The sequence below is a fragment of the Orbicella faveolata genome, unplaced genomic scaffold (genome assembly GCF_042242905.1).
Source record: "Orbicella faveolata isolate gen_17 unplaced genomic scaffold, um_ofav_v1 contig_2, whole genome shotgun sequence".
Classification (NCBI taxonomy): Eukaryota; Metazoa; Cnidaria; class Anthozoa; order Scleractinia; family Merulinidae; genus Orbicella; species Orbicella faveolata.
Genome location: NW_028301547.1, coordinates 31,575,476 through 31,594,648, shown reverse-complemented (window position 1 = coordinate 31,594,648; position 19,173 = coordinate 31,575,476). Strand labels below are relative to the sequence as shown.

Here is a 19,173-nt window from a genome sequence, read left to right as displayed (position 1 = left end):
TTAGATTGCTTATAATTTCTGTTTCTAAACATTACTGGAGTGGAATTCAATAATTTACTTACGTCGCGTGGCATAAACGGTCTGTTTATTGTAATTTGTGATACTATGTGTATTGCTCTGGCTAAATTCGAAACTCTTCTCCTCTTCGCGGATAAGGCTTATTTTGCTTATAGGCCAGAGCCATACAAGTGTACACTTAACTTAAGTTATCTGTCTGGCATGGGTTCTTGTATCTTCCAAATGAGATTTTATCATTTTGGCATTTGAAAATGATATTGTTTCGTTTTTTAGCTAGGGAGAAAGCCACTGGATCTTTTTAAAAGAAACAACAAATAAACAAACAAACAGAAAGCCATGGATAAACAAAAACAAGTACACACACTGACTGAAAGGAAAGGAAATGTCTTCACTTTGAATACATTGCTAACATGACATTCCTGGTTTCACATTACTCTCAATTTGAACCACATGAATATTGCAGTTCTGCTTTGACCATATTTTGTGATCAATAACACCATGTAATGATTCAGCAAGTTTATATTTATCGCTTTTCACTGCCATATCATATATGGTTCATATTTCATGTTATGACATTTACAGCTAAGATTAGTCAATATCTATCTGTATTGGTCATAACGTTATTGTCATTTACTGTCCACTTCACTTGAATCAGTATTGATCAGTATTCACTAATGCGACTTAATGTAAATGACATCGGTATGTTTTGGCTTCACTAATCTACCACTCTGTCTGGTGGTTAAAATGCTAAAAGGCTAAAAACAATAGAACTGCTAAGTGTTAAATTTAATTTATGTGCATACACTACATACACCTGTGTTGTGTCTAATATTGTTTTCCATTAAAATTAAAAAAAAAAAAAAAAAACGGTTTCCTCTTTATTGGTAAGAGAAAAACTTTCAGATGGTTTGATCAAGCCTACATGTAATAAATCAATCAATCACAAAACAGTAATTTATATATTACATATGTGGGATAGATATTCAATACTAAGTCCACTTAAAGTTATTTCAGTGCAAAGCCATGTATAGTCATCTTATATCTTGGACATTCAGACTGGCTGATACAATAATACGCTTTTCATTTCAACCTGGCGTCAAAATTTGGTGCATGCCTTGTAATCTCTGTTGCTGCTCTGTTAAGTGGTCAGAATAGCTAAGTAGAACGGACTAGATAATAATGGGATTTGGTTTCTGCAGGGTAGCCACAATAAAAAATATTTGAGTATAAATGTACATGCAGTACCATTTTTGCTGTCAGTGGAAGCCAGAGAAATTTGATAACAGAAGCCTTTTGTGATCTTGAACCTAAACCAAATTTTCTGAACTCACTAAGACTGAATTTATCCAACACTGCATTTATAAACATCAGTAATATTTAACAATTATTTGCCAAAGGCAAAGTGAACATTGGTGAATATTCACTGAGACAAAGTCGAGGTGAATATTCACCAATGTTCACTGAGCCTGAAGCGAAAAATTGTTTTAGTATAATTTTCAGAGGTGAATATCAAGGACTACAAAGTAACAGACTAAAACATAAAAACACAGACACAATTGTTCGTGTGCGTACACATACGCAGCTGTAGTTTTAATAATAAGCTTATGTGTACATCGATTGTCAATCAATTTACTCATTGAGTTCGGTAGTAAAACAAACAAGGGAAACACTACGAAAAATGAATTCACCCGGTACCCTTGTTTTATTGTTGTTGACTTCATTCACAGTTGTCCTCATTGCCTAAAAATGAGTAGCTTTAGTTTGATGAAAAATAAATTTCGATCAACTGATCTGACCTGCTGGCGATCGAAGCAACCACTGCATTTACAATTCTTAAAAGCCTTGAATACGAGTTCTTGAAAAGATTTTTGGTCCAAGGGTGACAGCAGTCATTTTGAAAATTCTCCATCCTTTCAAATATCCTGGACTTGGAGTGACGTCTTTCAAATAAATGAAAACTTCATTCAGCAACTGTCCACCATGTTTACTTGCTGAGATGGCAAAGATGGTGAGCGTAGTAAACAAGCTCCAGCGGGGTGAACATAGCGTCATATGATGAGCTTTTCGACCAGTCAGATGGTCCAATTCTTATATTCACCTCTGGAAATTATACTTATGTGTCTTATTAATTTTTGTGTGGCATACACAAAGTGGGATGCTTCGTATAACTACAAGGGGAAGTATTATTGTATTTGTTTATTAATTTAATATGGCTAGATTTGCAAATGGCAACTTTCAATCTCAGTACTCAGATTTCTCTTAAGCTTCACCTTTTCTCCACAAGGTGACTCAGTGGTGTGATTTTTGCCTTCTAATCCAGTTTACAATAAAGATTAGCGAAAAAACTGAGCAACGACGTTTCGGTGTCATCCTGGCACCATTTTCAAGTTAAAAAATATTTGTGCGAAAAAGTAAACTAATTGATACGAATGGTAGAGGTGCAAAATTGAATAAATTAAGATTAAGATAGCTGTTCAATGTTCATGTTCATTCCAATGAGGTGTCAAACACTGGTAATGAGTTCAGTGTCTGTTCAAAGCCTAAACAAATACTTTTGCGCGAATGGAGTCTGACTGTGTGTTAAGGCTCGGTTTCTTCTTGTGAATCCACAACATTTCGTGGATCAAGCAATCGAACTTTCCCTGACATTTCTTTAGGATCTTAAAGTTGTTAGTCAGGTCACCAACTGTATCAACTCGGTGTTCATTTTGAAGGTGTTTTCCGATGGCGGTAAATCGGTGTTCCTCAATGCGCTTGTAAAGATGACGGCTAGTGTAACCGAGGTATTCTGCATCACACAGATCACATATATAGTAAAGAAACATCTCTCGGACTTGAGTAATAAACTTGATCACAAACTACAGCCGGTGTTCAGAAGCCGTAAAATTGGCAATGATCTCAAAGTACAAGAGCCAAAACCACCTTTGATCAATCAACAGTGCGTTGTTTATAACTATATATGTGATCTGTGTGATGCAGAATACGTGGGTTACACTAGCCGTCATCTTTACAAGCGCATTGAGGAACACCGATTTACCGCCATCGGAAAACACCTTCAAAATGAACACCGAGTTGATACAGTTGGTGACCTGACTAACAACTTTAAGATCCTAAAGAAATGTCAGGGAAAGTTTGATTACTTGATCCACGAAATGTTGTGGATTCACAAGAAGAAACCGAGCCTTAACACACAGTCAGACTCCATTCGCGCAAAAGTATTTGTTTAGGCTTTGAACAGACACTGAACTCATTACCAGTGTTTGACACCTCATTGGAATGAACATGAACATTGAACAGCTATCTTAATCTTAATTTATTCAATTTCGCACCTCTACCATTCGTATAAATTAGTTTACTTTTTCGCACAAATATTTTTTAACTTGAAAATGGTGCCAGGATGACACCGAAACGTCGTTGCTCAGTTTTTTCGCTAATCTTTATTGTTAACTGTATTTCCAAATTTAATCTTATAAGAATAATCCAGTTTAACTGGTTTAAAAATCAAGAAACTACTTGTGGGTGTTTTGAACTTCTTCACTTTCTCTTTCTCTTTTTTGAAATATTTGTTTCATGTTTGGATCTGCAAAGTAATTGGTGTATGGACTTTAATACACACTATGAGACCAAAACATTGAACATGTGAGGCTGTAAACTGTAGCTCAATTGGGAATTATTTTTAGTTAATAAGGGTTAATTATGGCAACAGTTTTGCGTTCAAGGGTAGATAAATGTGATTTACAAGGGAAATATTTTTAAAGACAATTTTGGGAATGGGACTTACGCAAATGTATGTATTACAGGATGTAGGTCATCATGGTTTTAAAGACTTGGTATAGGCATAACCAGATCGATGTCCATAAAATAACTCAAGTATTGGATGCATTGCAGACCTTTTTTGCTGGTTGTCAACAGTATAAAATCTTTAACCAACCTTTGTCACCTGTCTATTAGTTCTGGTGCAGTGTTTTCATTGATGATTTACGCCTTAATAGTGCTTGGATGTGACTGCCTATCCACAAAGGGATTTTTTTATACTCAAATTAAACTGAATTCGTTAAAAATAAATGTAGATGTGGTAGAAAAGAGAGTTAAACAGAGTTGAGAAAATACTGGTACAGTGTACTTGTGAGTTTGAAAGTTAAAGGGATTTCAGTCAGTGACATGATAATGAAAAGTGAATCTAGTTCGTATTTAACTGTAACAGTTATTAATGCATGTCTGGAACTGTGCATGGGCATACATGTATTTATAAAATAACTGAGATACTACGCACACTCTCATTGGTCGATAGGTGTGTTAAGATGAGAGTATGAAAACATGGTTGTGACATTTTAGATTCGTATGTATTTTTGAGAACATTTTATAAAAGCAATAAGAGAACTTTTTTGTATTTACATAGTCTCATCTAAACACTTAGGGGGCTAGGAGAATTCTTGAAAGTTATGGAAACCCTCAACTGTGTCTCAGGTTTGCATAACTGTCTCAAATTCCCTGAACCCCCCTGGTGTTCAGATGAGGCTACATAAACACGGATAAAGTGCTCCATTGCTTAAATAATTATAGATAAAACAACTGACTTGAAAATATGTTAAACCGAAATGCACACATTGTATTTTAAAGGAAATTGTTGTGCACAGTGTGAATTTTGCTTCCTGCAACTGAGTTAAAACATCCATTGTCCTTATTGTAGGCATGGCTAACTTTAAAGAAGTACTCTTTTCAAATGTTGTCCATATTATACAGTCAGGTGTCTGTATGGAGAGTTTTGAACATCATGCATTGAATGCACTGAACATCCTGCATCAAATATTCAAGGATCCGAAGTAAATTGATTTTATGCCTCTCTGTAATGTTTTTTTTTTGTAGATGTGCAGTTCTGCAGATTTGTCTGATAGAAAGAAGTATCCCACATTTGCTCGTACATTTGCGGTTGACTCCCAAGTGGGGCCGAGTGTCGTCAGTCTTCTAAGATCTACATACAACTGGACTCGAGTGGCTATTATTTACCAGAATTCTACTCAGTGGAAATCTTTGAAAGAGCATCTGGTGAAGGAATTTGAGAAAGATGATATTCATGTAGATGTAGCTCATGAGTACATGGTGGATAGTGAGGCATTTTACCTCCATTTGCAAAATGAGACAGATTTCAGGGCAGCTTTGAGGGAGATAAAAAAAAAGGCACGAAGTAAGTACATGCGTCAGTGTTCACAATCAGTACATGTGTAGAGAATTTCTACAGTCTGATCAAATTAAGTGGAGTATAATAAATTGTTTGGAAAGCAGGAGAGAGGCATAAGAATTGCTCAAGGTGCTGCTGAGGGGTAACTTGACAGAAGCTGCTTGAGTGCTCTCCAAACTGCTCCTGAGAAAGCACATCTGCTAAATAATTACTTGACGTCCAATCAGTTTACTGTATGCCAATGCCTTGCATGTCAATATAATTCCTATTGGGGTGCCTTTTGGAAGATGGTGCTATTAAGGAGGTCTATTAAACTGTTGTATGGAAGAAGCTGATAATCAAATCATTATCAATGGTACCTTTGGATAAAATTGTCAATCTCCCAGGTTGGCATCCATGTACAATGCAGATGAAAATTTGTACATGTATGCAGATTTAAGTTGCTCACTAGTAAGTGTGACTTTCCATTTCACACAGTATTTACATGAGGGGACACAACCCACTGCCTGTTCTAGTCTCCAGGAGGCCAATTTTATACTGAAACTAGCACTCATTTAAATCATTTGCATGATCAGGTATTCCAAGCACCTTGAAGGTCTGTGAAAAGTATACTGATTTGTGTCCTTGTCTGTTTTAGTTGTTCTAGTGATTGCCAGTTATGAGTATGCACTGGAGACACTGTATCTCGCCAAAGGAGAAGGAATGATCAATGGTGAATTTGCTTTCATTATATTCCAGTTGAACCAGTTAGCAGTGACCCGGGCTAAAAAACTGAACTTTTGGTGGTTCTATCATACCCTTCTTGCTCATAAAAGGTTAGTGGGAATCTGTCAGTGTTACATTATTTTTGTTCTGTCAGCAAATTGTATTTGCTAAGAATAAAGTGGCCTCGATAATGAGTTGATCGTATTAATGGGAGGGTATTAATGTGGGGTTTAACTAAAATATTGCAAGTACTGATAACTTGTCTTGTTTCAGTTTAGAAAGTAAATGTGAGCCCCACCCACAGAATGGATTCTTGTACATTGTAATGCTGTTTCTCAGCATTTCCAATTACCATCCTTGATCCTTGAGGCTTGAGGCTTGAGCCCCTGTCCTTGGAAATAGTGTTGGGAATTGCCTGAGATTTCTGAAATAATCAAACTGTCCCAAGCGACCAATCATTGCCAAATCCAAGATTGAGATGTATAAACAAACTTACATGTAGACTCTGAGGTGAATAAAACACCGAAAAACTCGACTCGTGACTTCTGGCTTCTGAGACTTAGAGATTGGACTAAACATTGGGTGACAGCCAGGATTGTCTAGATACCATTTGCCACCTCTTCTTGTCCTTGACAACCAGCCAGGAGATTTCTTGCGGCCTGTCTGTTCTCCTGCCCCTGGGTGCAGAGCAAACCTCACGTTCAGAATGCTCCTTTGCTTCTAGAAACAGCACTGTCACCCGTGCAGTCATCAAAGAAGCCATGCCGGCTGCCCTTATATTGGCCGTTAAAAATCCACGTGGCAAAAATTACCAAAACTTCATTGCAGAGGTCAGAACTAAGACGTCGGAGAGTCCTTTCAACAGTCAACATTACAACGGTTCAGGTTCCACAATGATAGTAAGTACATATGAACATGTTGGAGGTTATATCATGCATTGTTATTGTAGGAACCAAACATAGCAATTCCTTAGTTCATGTAGTGTGATTATCTGGGCGAGGGTAGTTATGAAAAGAGCTGTTGTTGGTGACTAACGTTTTGACAACCTGAGCGGAAGTCTTCTACAAAGTCAAACGAATAGTTTTTGTCAGTCGATGGTGTTATAAGTCTGGTCCATTGAAAGTGATTGGCCAGTTTAGCTATGATGATATTGGCTCTAGTTGGTGTAAAGTTTTTCAGCAGTCATTGGTCGGTTTCAGTAAGTTTTTCGATCCATCTGCAGTCAGTCACATTAACTTGATCTGTTTGAGGTCCATCTATCGTTAGTCAGCCTACCTGGGACGCTCACCTACCTGGGACCAAAGTTGTGGAATAAGCTACTCAGGGAAATTAGAACCCTCTCATCACTATTTCGTTCTAAAAATCGTATCCGTAAATTTGATTTAAGTGTAATGGTAGAACAACTGCATCCTTTGTAATTCTTAATTCTTTTTAATAATTTATCCCATTAGTTGATTGTTATTAGAAAATAGCTTGTTGGTTTTTAACCATGTTATATTGTTAATTATATTGTCAAGGTTTTTAATAGTTCATTAGAAAATAGTAGGTTATTAATTATACTAAGTGACTCCAATTAGTAGAGGGTTTCTTTTCCCCCATCGGCTAGATATAAAGATACGTTAATAAAGTTTATGTATGTAAATTAAGTTGATCTGTTAGAGGTCTTGCAGCACTATTCACTTGACTCTGCAGATGACTTGTGCTCAGGTTGTCGAAACGTCACTCACCAACAACAGTTCTTTTCAGAACTACCCTCACCCAGATGATCACACTATATGAACCACTGATACTCCAGGGTTCAAACCATTTAATATAATACAGATTCCTTCTCAGCAATTTCCTTCCCAGAGCCCAACCGTTTTTGGTCAGTGGTGACCAAAAGCCCTTTAAAGTGTTCTGGACAAAATTAAAAACTGGAACTTGCAGAGAATCCTTTTTGTTCAGTGTAGTTTGTAAGTGTGCTATCCTGTAGAAAGAATGTGTGGTGCTCATGTTTGTGATAATGTGTAGTTCCAGAAAATATCCACGGCCTCGTGCACGATGTTGGTGTACAAATCAAAATTAGCAAAAATCGAATGAAAATTTGTTTTAGAAATGCTGTAATTTGCAGGCTATTAATTTTTTTCTCTTCAAATGAGCACATCTTGTAACGATTTTCATGTAGTTTCCTTCCATCTTAGCTACGTCTCAAAAGCACTTGTGCCTTTCTTGTAAGGAGTCAAAATCACACATACTCTCCATTCTAATCTTCGCAAGTAGCGTAACACGTCGGGCCGTATTTTACGCTACTCTTATCGCGCCCATTGCAGGCGCGATTTGCCATTTTTGCCTTTTTGGCAAATTTTGCTTTTTGCCAAAATCGTGCACGTTACTCCTTTTGGTGGTTTTTGCTTTTGCCTTTTGCGCCAGCAAAAAATTCACGCCCGTTTGGCTTTTTGCGTATTTTGCCTTTATTCTGAGTCCAGCAAACTCAGTTGGTTCAATTCTGAATGTGAGCAGTCCTTAATCATAATACAGGTTTTGCAAGGCAAAGCTTGCAAAATATTGTTAAAGGAGCTCTTTTGAATCACAAAAATGGAATCACAAAAATGGAGAAAAGCATTCTCTAGAACACAAACTATAAGAGAACGCCACATGCTAGTAAGTTACACCATCAGAGTGCTTACCAAGGATTTGGAAACGATGTAACTTTAAAGACACGTTTGTCCAATTTTTGTCCAGCCCGGCGATCTTGAGAAAATGACAGAACGAATCATCTTATGTCTTTTTTTATTTCTTTATACACGAACTAAGCAAGCATCTTCCCTGCATCTTCTTGCCCATTTCATGTTCATCGCAGCCATTTTGTTATTTACAATAAGCCCAAGTTATGTCCAAATAAGGAAATGGATGGACGAGTCGAGTTAGACTGGGATTGAAAGGTTTCCGCATGAAGAGAAAACAAAACAAAACATTGATGTCTTGGTTGACCTATATTACGATGTTGTTCGCCAACTTTGGGGAAGGATCGGCGAGGATAACGTTCAATCTCAACTGAGCATTCACCTGTGAAAATAGCATCACTAAAAGTATCACAAAATGCTTGCTTCGGCATTTAGTCAGTACTTTGCACTGCTCGCGTACTCCAGCCTTTATTACCGTATTGTTTGCCAGCGCTCAAGCAGCAAAAGCGTCCAGAAGGCAAAATTAGCAAAACGACAAAATGGCAAAAATAGCGCGGGCCTGAAAGGCAAAAAAAATGCACAATGCCGGAGGCGTGATTGGCAAAACGCAAAATTCGTGCAAAAGGCAAAAAAGGAAAAAAGTGCTCGAAACGTGCGAACAAAGGCGCGATATAATGACAAAGTTTTTAAATTAAAAACGTGGTCTCACGCTAGTTTTTTAATCATATTTTTTTTGACAGATACAACCACAAATGAAAGAATCCCACCATTTTAAGGCAAAATTTAGGTGCACTTTGGAGACACTTTCTTGAATTGAATTGTTCACACTAAGAAGTTTAAAATTATAATAATGCACTTTACGTTTTGGTCAAAAAATGGGGGCAAAACGGCACTTTTTGCCTAACCTGTTTTTGAAATTTTATTATCGTTCTTCTAATAAATCTCTTTCAGACAGAAAATTTCGCTCTTTGGGGTGCACATAGATGGAAGTTTGATTCTGCGAAGCTTTACGACCACTGGCTTTAAGAATGACGAGAAATAATAAGAAATCTAGCGTGAGACCGTTTTTGTTACGCAATTGTACACCAACATCGTGTGTGAGGCCCCACACCCCCACCATGGAGGGAATTTCATGTAAGCCCCCCACCCTCCTCTGCGGAATATCCTTTTTTTTTACCACAAAAACAACCCCCCTACCCCTCCGGAATTTCCACTACTATTTTGTACACCCCCCCCCCCCCCCATACCCTCTAGAAAAAATAGTTTTGCCAAGAAAGTGTGTTAAAGTTTAAGTAAACGCTCCAAACATTTAGCCCTCTGCATTGCACGTCACTGTTAATAATATTCTTGATTGATCGCAACGTCTGAAGATACTCACAAAGAAATCATTCAGCAGTTTAGTGAGAGAATTGCTTTAAAAGAAAAGATAAAATGGTAACTTGTCAAATTACCTTCCTATATGACTAAGTCCCTTTGTAAATGTGGTGCAATTTCTGTTGAAGGACTGGTAAAATGAGTGTGGATGAAATTGACACCATACTTTTATCTGGGACACGATTGCTAACATACATGGGACAAAAGCCAATTTTACTGCAAAACTACATACAAATGGATAGAGATAAACAACAATAAGAAATTCTCAAGTTTGTGAAATCATAACGTCATTTCTCCCTTTATAAAGAAACTAATTTTCATGAAAGAAATCAACTGCCACTTCAAAGTCTGATGCAAAAACAAACTAGGCTAGTCACCAGTGCTCTTCGGTCCACAAGATGACTCATGTGGACTGGCAAAGAGTAATGGCGGGCATTTCCACGGAACGGCACATTCTTCACATTTGTTAGCTTCCAAAGTGCTTTTTGAAGAAAGAAAATGTATTTCAAATGTAATGCGATTCACTTACAAGTACTCAAGCCACTATTTTTTCATGTGAAAGTTCTACTTAATAGGTAAGAAAGGATTTTGAACAGCTAGATCGACACTTGAATCCGTATTGAATCGAGGGACCTCTAGAAACTAAATTGATTGTCCAGCCCCCCTTCCCTTCGGAATTTCCTGGGTCTTTGACCCTCCCCTCCCCTCCGGAATTTCTAATTCCCTCTGTGGTGGGAGTATGGATATTTTCTGGAACCACACGATTACAAAACTCCAACAGTCCTCAAAGTACAAGTTAGAAATGACATTATTTTGTAACATTGGTGTGTTTGTTACAGAATTGTTCCATATACATGCTGCCAAACTACATGTAAGGTTGGATAACGTAGTGGAGTTTATTATTTGCAGTTACTCTGTATCATGTATTAACATGAATTGTTTCTGTTTTATGTAGCCTCCAGTATTTGCTGCCTACTTGTATAATGCTGTCTATCAGTATGGAGTGGCCTTGAATAAAACTCTAGCACAGTATGGTGCTGCGGCACGTAATAAGACCCCTTCAGGAGAGGAAATACTATCACAGCTTCGTGATTACACTTTTGATAGTGAGTGGTATTTTCTTTTCTCACTTCGGATTTTGACCATTGTTGGTTCATCTTTAATGTAGAATCATGACTAGCAGACATGATCTCAGTATGCCTAGTTTGATCACGTACAATGATTTGAGTCAAGCTCAATTTGTGCTGCAGTTGTTTAGTGAATTTAGCAAATATTATGCATGGTCTTAGATACCTAATGAACTGTATTTGACTCGAGCTCTTTATTCTTTTTTTCAAATTGAATTTGAAGAGGCTAGTCATAAAAGGGGATAAGTGACGATTTTGGTTGCTTTTCTTTTTTTTTGCTCCAAATTAGCTGAATTTTTGCATGTGGTCTTCAATGTAATAGAAAAACGTGTCCCTGTATTTTTGCTGCTGGTTGTTGCTTTGTTTTCGAGTTAAAACGTAGGCAAAAAACTTGGCTTTTCCTAGCCATGTCTTTAGGAGTTTATTTGTTGAACAGCAAACAGGCAGACTGTTTATAGTGTATGAAGTCAAAACCAAATCCCACAGCATATAGAGCGGAAATCTGGGAACAGATTTTTTACATCGGCTATTGTGACGTGAACACAACACGTGAATCGATCGAGTGTCAGACGAAATGCCATCAAACAAAAAAGAGATGTGCCACATTAGAGCTCTGTCAACTAATATCTTAAGCATTGTTTTAAAGTACCTTGTATGCCTGCCTGGTGGTTGAGAGGCATCATAAAGCCTCGATAAACCCGTAAGTCATCAGCACGTTTTAAAGAATCAAAATGTGTTCTGAAACTTCGAAGGCAGCTGATATACCGTAATCGTGTTATCGGCGTTCGAAGTCAGGTCGAGCCAGGTAGCAAAGTGCAAGAGCAGTTCTTGCCCAAGAAAAATACCCTCTGGTGAGTTGTGGCCCATTTGCCAAATGTTGCTAGCGTCAAAGTTTGGAAAGCGAAAACTGGTTTTAGACTTATAAAATTTGTCTTGTGTTGACCGCCATGTTTTCCCACGCATGAGGTGTAAAGACCCTTCCCGGCATGCATTGCGATTACGTTCTGCGGACGTTTCTCGAACTGGTAACTAGATTTAAACATAATAATGGCCAGCAAGTGGCGATCGATTGTAACAGATCTGTGATCCAGTTTGCATTGCTTTTATTTCAAATCGGCATGATTTGTAGTGTTTTGAGCTTCTGGGATCAGGGGACATGCAGATGTATGGAGACCCGTACGTTGCGCAGAAGGGTTAATCTGTTAATCTGTCAGCCCTATTTATAGAGCGTTTTCACGTGGAGTCATCAAATTCTTAAATCCAAAACTAAACAGCCACCAAAGTTGTTATCCTCATCAGGCATAAGAGGTACCAGCGCATTTTGAACTTGGAAGTTATGGCGGTGCGTGACATAAAGCTACGATCGCGTTTGTCGAAAACTATGTTTTATCTCGTGATTTTTTTAGCCATTTAAGACGTTGCCGTATTTGGAAAAGTGCTTATTGAAATGTTTATTTGTTTTATTTTATTTTTATTTACACCTTTTTTGACCTGAAATCAACATTTTTGAGCTTACACGTTGCATGAAATTACCATTTTCAGGAGCCCATCATGGGCTCCTACCATTTTGCTGTTTTCTAAGTGAAACCAACATCCTTGCCGTCACGCGTTAGCGTCAAATCAACATTTTAACCTATTTAGACTTGAAATCAACATCATTGAGCTTATGCGCTGCGTGAAATTACCATTTTGCTGGTTTCTTAGTGAAACCAACATCCTTGCCGTCACGTGTTAACGTGAAATCAACATTTTGACCTATTTAGACCTGAAATCAACATCATTGAGCTTATGCGCTGCGTGAAATTGACATTTTGCTGGTTTCTAAGTGAAACCAACATCCTTGCCGTCAGGCGTTAACGTGAAATCAACATTTTAACCTATTTAGACCTGGAATCAACATCATTGAGCTTATGCGCTGCGTGAAATTGACATTTTGCTGGTTTCTAAGTGAAACCAACATCCTTGCCGTCATGCGTTAACGTGAAATCAACATTTTAACCTATTTAGACCTGAAATCAACATCATTGAGCTTATGCGCTGCGTGAAATTGACATTTTGCTGGTTTCTAAGTGAAATCAACATCCTTGCCATCACGCGTTTATGTGAAATCAACATTTTAACCTATTTAGACCTGAAATCAACATCATTGAGCTTATGCATTGCGTGAAATTGACATTTTGCTGGTTTCTAAGTGAAATCAACCTCCTTGCCGTCACACGTTAACGTGAAATCAACATTTAAACCTTTTTTGACCTAAAATTAACATTTTTGAGCTTATACGTTGCGTGAAATTGACATTTTGCTGCTTTCTAAGTGAAATCAAAGTCCTGTCAGTTGCGGCGGACCGAGCCTTTGTTATGATAAATCGAGGCGAGACTTCGACTTATAACAAAGGCTTGGCTTGGCTATTATAATAAAGGATCGGCTTTGTTTATCATAACAAAGGCCCGGCTTTGTTTATTTGCAGCCTTGGCGGGAAAAGGGCGTTAGGTATTTTAATCAAAAGTGAACTTTGTTGAAAACGCTCCAAATTTCGCATGCAGTTATGTTTAGGTATGTTTAGCAATGTCCCGTAGTTTTTCTGCTAAACTTTGCTTCGTTTTCGGGATATTGCGTACGCAAAAAACCACTCGGTTTTCCTAGCGGCGTCTTTATAAAGCGAAGCAAAAACCAGCGGCAAAAATACAGGAACACGTTTTTCTATTACATTGAAGACCACATGCAAAAATTCAGCTAATTTGGAGCAAAAAAAAGAAAAGCAACCAAAATCGTCACTTATCCCCTGTGATGACTAGCTTCTTCATTTGAATTGGTTCCTCTGTGCCCTGTGTTTGTTTCTGTTGTTTTCGTTTGGAGAAGGAGTTTAGGCACACATAGATGGATACCAATTCTTCTGAACCTATGTAGCAATATCCTTTTTTCTCATGCTTCAAAAATTTTGTCCATTTAATTGCCAGATTCACTTTAATTGCTAAAAATCTTATAGTTACGATTTGCGTTTCCTTAATTTACAGTCAATAATTTGACTTATTGTTTTCACTGAAACAGGTATCCAGGGTTACAGAGTACATTTAGATGAAAATGGCGATGCACAGTTTAACCTGACTTTAATGGACATAAGGAAAGACAGTAAGTACGGTGTAAGGTTAGACCAGCCTGGGTTTCATTAAGGGCTGGGCACCAGGCACATTTAGTGGCTCTGAGGATGAGTTTTGCCTGCCTGGTTTGACCATCCATAGGAAATTATTTCTTGTACAAGTTTCAAGGAGTCAAGGAGCTGGCAAAATGTGTTTGCTGTAACAAGGTTTTGTTATATCTTGCTTCTTTTCCACGTTTTACTATTATTGGGCCAAGGAATATCGATTGTTATCCTGAGGACTTTTTTATATAGAGGTTTCGTTACATCAAGGTTCCACTGTATTTAGTGCCACTTGGAGAAGATAACCTTGTTTGATACATTTAAACAGTTATCCCATCCATAAGGAGAAGCTCTATTCTTGGTTTCATTGGAGATGTGGTGACCAGATGGTTAGTGTTTGGGCTCTGGGTTTCTAGTAATGACCATGTCATTTTGTTGTGTTCTCAGCCAGGCATTTTTACTCTCACATTGCACCCCTCCATCCCAAACGTTTAAAGCAACTTGCTAAATGCTGAGGGGAGGGGAGGGGAGGTACAGTGTACAATACTTCTGTCTGACATTCAGTCATATTATTTATATTGCCCAGTTTTTAGGGGGATGGTTAGGTGATGGGTTTACCGAGTAGGGGACTCAACAACAACAACAACAACAACAACAACAACAATAATTATAATGAATAATTAATAATAATAATGATAATAATGATGATAATAATAATAATTGACAATAAAGTTGACAGTTACTTGTGGTAATACATTGTTCATGGCTAGTCTTACGTAGTTTGTTTCGTCCCGGCCAAGGGACTCATCAGAGACCTTTCTGCTTGGCAAGCTCATTGGGCATCGCGCCTAAAGTCCCGTTCGTTAACAAGATGATGACAGCAATCTCGCCTTATATTGCATAAGGATTCCTGACCGCACAAATTCATGAGTGAAAATTGACAATAAAGTTGACAGTTACTTGTGATAATACATTGTTCGTGGCTAGTCTTACGCAGCTTGTTTCGTCCCGGCCAAGGGACTCATCAGAGACCTTTCTGCTTGGCAAACTCATTGGGCATCACGCCCAAAGTCCCATTCGCTAACAAATAATAATAATAATAATAATAATAATAATAATAATAATAATAATAATAATAATAATAATAATTAGGGAGGAGTGTTTATTGTGACAAAAACTAGAGCTAAGCTTTACAAAATGCTATAATATTTACATAATTTGATGTCTGTTAAACCCGTAAAAAATGTTTCCGTATCCAATCATGATATCATGGTTACTACAACTAATACTAATACTACTATCATAATAATAATAATAATAATAATAATAATAATAGTAATAATAATAATAATAGTAATAATAATAATAATAGTAATAATAATAATAATAATAATAATAATAATGACTTTATTACTGTGTCAATTTCATCTAGCAGTGGAGAATCTCCACTGCTAACTGGGAACACCTAACTAGAACTATCTAAACATTTAGTGTTCTTTTTATGCCATCCTACCCCGTGGCGAATCTTTAAAGCAAAAAAATAAAAATAAATTAAAAGAATTTTTGAAGGAAATTCTACTGTTTTGTTTTTTTCCCCTTCAGTATTAGTTGAAGTGGCAGACTTCCAGATAACATATAGTACCTCTGGTAATCAAACCAAGAAGGGTGTTCCTACACTTGTGTTCCGGAAAAATAGGACCAAGATTTGGGTTGGTGGTAGCAGAATGCCACCAAAAGATCGTCCTAAGTGTGGCTTTAACAATGAACGATGTCCTCCTCCGACAGAGAAACCTTCAGGTTTGTTCCAAATGTATTTCTCAACTAGTTACACATTATTTAAAAGAAGATCACTGTTTGCTTCAAAAAAAAAAAATTAAATATGACTAGGAAAGTTCAGGTTCGAAGTGTGCAGTAGGCATGGTTAAAATTGATGATTACCTGATCACCAACTGGTAGTGATTTGAAGCAGACTGGGCTTTGACTGTGTATTTTGCAACTACATTACAAAACAACTATTGCAATGTATTCTGAAGTACAAGTTTAAAATAATGAATTGTTAAAAGTGCTGAACGTGTCTTTTGACTTTGTTTGAGTTAGAAATTAGGAGATCTTGGACTGCTATTAAATGAATGTATATAAGGGACAATATTCATCATGAATTATGCTGTCTTGGAATATCTGGCTTCACAGTGCACTGGGAGATTTATTAATAAAGCAAACAATTGTCAAATACTTGTGTAGTGTTCATGGCTAGTCTGATGCGGTGTTTTGTCTTGGCCAGGAGACTCTTTAGAGACCTTTAGAATTCATAGGCAAACTTGTTGAGCATCACGCCCAAAGTCCCGTTCGCAAATTCTTGATGTTGACAGTCTGGCCGTCTATGACAGAAGGATTCCCAACCATATGTTTGCAAATTAAATTTATACAAAAGCAAACAATTGTCAAATACTTGTGGAAAGTTCGTGGCTAGTCTTGACATGGCGTTTTGTCTCGGCCAAGAGACTCTTCAGAGCCCTTAAGAATTCATAGGCAAACTCATTGAACATCATGCCCCAAAGTTCTGTTCGCAAATTCTTGATGTTGAGAGGCTGGCCCTCTATTGCAGAAGGATTCACAAGTATTTGACAATTGTTTGCTTTTATATAAATTTAATTTGTGAACGTATGGTTGGGACATACATGTAACAGACCCCATAGGTCACATGACCTATACCCAGGTCCCAGCAGTGTGTGAGAAAAACATTTTTTACTTATTCTATTTGACTCAGCTAGTGAAAAATTACTCTTTTTCCTTTTCCCCTCTCTTGTGCAGCTTCATTACATATGCTCGCAATAATAATGTTTATCATATTTCAAAATTTAACTTCATTTATTTATCTTTGTTTATTCAGACAACAAAACGGAAATCATTGCAGGAGTTTCGTGTGGTTTGGGATTCCTTGCTCTTCTCCTTGTGATCAATCTAATCAGGTAAGTACTGTACATTACAAGTTTTCTGTTGCTCACATGTACTTAAAATGCAGTAGCCTGTAGTTAACTATGGACTGTAAATAATGTGTATCATTAATTTATTTTGTTTGAAAATAAAACAGACATTTGATTTCTTGCTGTGAACTGTTGAATTGTTGTACTTTCTTGATGGATCCACATTTGACTTTACCACATTACGAAGAACCCTATATATGTTCATCATCATCTTGCTGTTGTGGGATGCACAACCAAGTCTCATCCCAGTGACTTGCGTACCGTGCCTCTAGTTCCCAATGATTATTGCACCCGTCTTCTGATTCCAGGCTTGGACCTGTCACGGCTCAACACTGACACTTACCCCCTTTCCACTTGGAAGTAAATTTACTTTGAAAATCAACCAAAATACTTACCTGATCTGGAAAGTAGATTATGGGCTATGCTGGAAAGTAACTTTTCCCTTAAGAAAGATCTAGTGAAAATCATGTGTATTAAAAAAATAATTAAATGATAAAAATAGCCATATTACAGTATCAAGAGAGCTGCCAAGTAGGTCTAAGTGCGATGAACACACATGGTATGGTGCAATAAAATCCACCATTTTGGAGAAAGATGGAAAGTAAAATAATATTTGAAATCTACTTTCCAAAGTGGAAAGTGGTGTAAAAAGTTGGTGTCAAGCCCTGCCTGTGATGTATTCTTAGCTTTACACTACAGTCAGGATAAGACTTGTTATTTTCTCAGTGGATCACCCCACCCCTGTATATATGTATGCCATGAAAATTCAAGTGACTCTTGGGATATTCCATAGTATACCACGCAAAGCGTTACATGACTAGTACAGTATCTGTTTGTACTCTTAATGGGTGCTGGTGTATTGTTGACACCACCCTGTCGAGTTTCTCTGCTGCGGATGGCCTAGATCAGGCTGGTGATTAACAACAGAATACCTGTCAGAGGGCTTGTTGGTGGTGGGTGTTATTGATAAAAACAACAACAACAACAACAACAACAGCAACAACAACAAAAACAAACACAGAATGAAACCAGGATGAAACAACTACATGTATTTGTTACCAAGAACAGGGAGAAGCTTACATTTGGTCGAAATAATTAGCTGGCACCTGCATGTTGCTGAAAGTGTTTGTAACAGTTCGAACATTTGGTTGGTTAAACTATTTTTTTCTGTTGTTTAAACTACATGTAAGGTTTCAGTGAGTCTTCTAAGTAGGAAACTTACAAAGGGTCTCAGTTTTTTTCTCAAAATAGTCATTAAAAAACACATCCTGTAACTTATTGTTTTGCTTTTTTCCAGGCAGTACAGGTTAGAAAGAGAACTGAAGAATAGATTGTGGAAAATTGACTACAATCTTTTGGGCTTTGAGCGGAGAACTTCCAACACATCTTTAGCAAGTGCTATTGTAAGTGAATAATTCAAAACATGCCCATATCAACTGCTTATAACTTGTGTACATGAACATAACTGTCAGTGATAATCTCTTATGTTGTATACATGTTTTCCCACTGTTCAAATACATATGATATTTCCCATATTATTCACTTGTGCTTTTATCATGAGTATGGTGGTCTGCAAGCGCAATAATATTGTGATTGGTTCTAGTTTTCTTTGCTGGTGGAAGCCAAGAGCTTTGCAGTGAGGTCATAATCACTGATTAAAGTTGATTCCTTTATAACACGTGACCCTTTGTATTGTAGAAAGAAACAAATGAAGAGGCTCTACCACTCATGAGGGAAGAAAGCAGTGATGGCAAAATCACAACTGTGGGTAACTACAAGGTAATGTGGACTGTGAACTGATAGCTTCTTTACACGTACAAAATATGTGGGTTATTGACCTAGCTAGTGTGAGGGCAAGATGGCTGGATATCACAATTGTATGGACCAAGAGGTACTCGCAGTCCATAACTCGCAAGAAAAGATCAATGCCAAGATCCAGCCATCTTGACGGAAGAACCTAATGCAGCTACATGTAACCATAATT

At 37.4% G+C, this 19,173-nt stretch overlaps 1 protein-coding gene across 5 annotated transcripts in view; it reads left to right on the top strand.

Moving 5' to 3' along the window:
• Positions 1–19,173, top strand: part of LOC110051528 (atrial natriuretic peptide receptor 1-like) — a 44,872-nt gene that overhangs the window by 15,824 nt on the left and 9,875 nt on the right. For all 5 annotated transcript variants that reach the window (XM_020757561.2, XM_089288677.1, XM_020757562.2 and 2 more), the window contains 9 exons: positions 4,885–5,203; positions 5,835–6,012; positions 6,627–6,801; positions 10,895–11,045; positions 14,115–14,195; positions 15,808–16,002; positions 17,096–17,174; positions 18,487–18,592; positions 18,888–18,968. In XM_020757561.2, the coding sequence (XP_020613220.2) occupies positions 4,885–5,203; positions 5,835–6,012; positions 6,627–6,801; positions 10,895–11,045; positions 14,115–14,195; positions 15,808–16,002; positions 17,096–17,174; positions 18,487–18,592; positions 18,888–18,968 (1,365 nt within the window). The remainder of the gene's footprint in view (positions 1–4,884; positions 5,204–5,834; positions 6,013–6,626; positions 6,802–10,894; positions 11,046–14,114; positions 14,196–15,807; positions 16,003–17,095; positions 17,175–18,486; positions 18,593–18,887; positions 18,969–19,173) is intronic.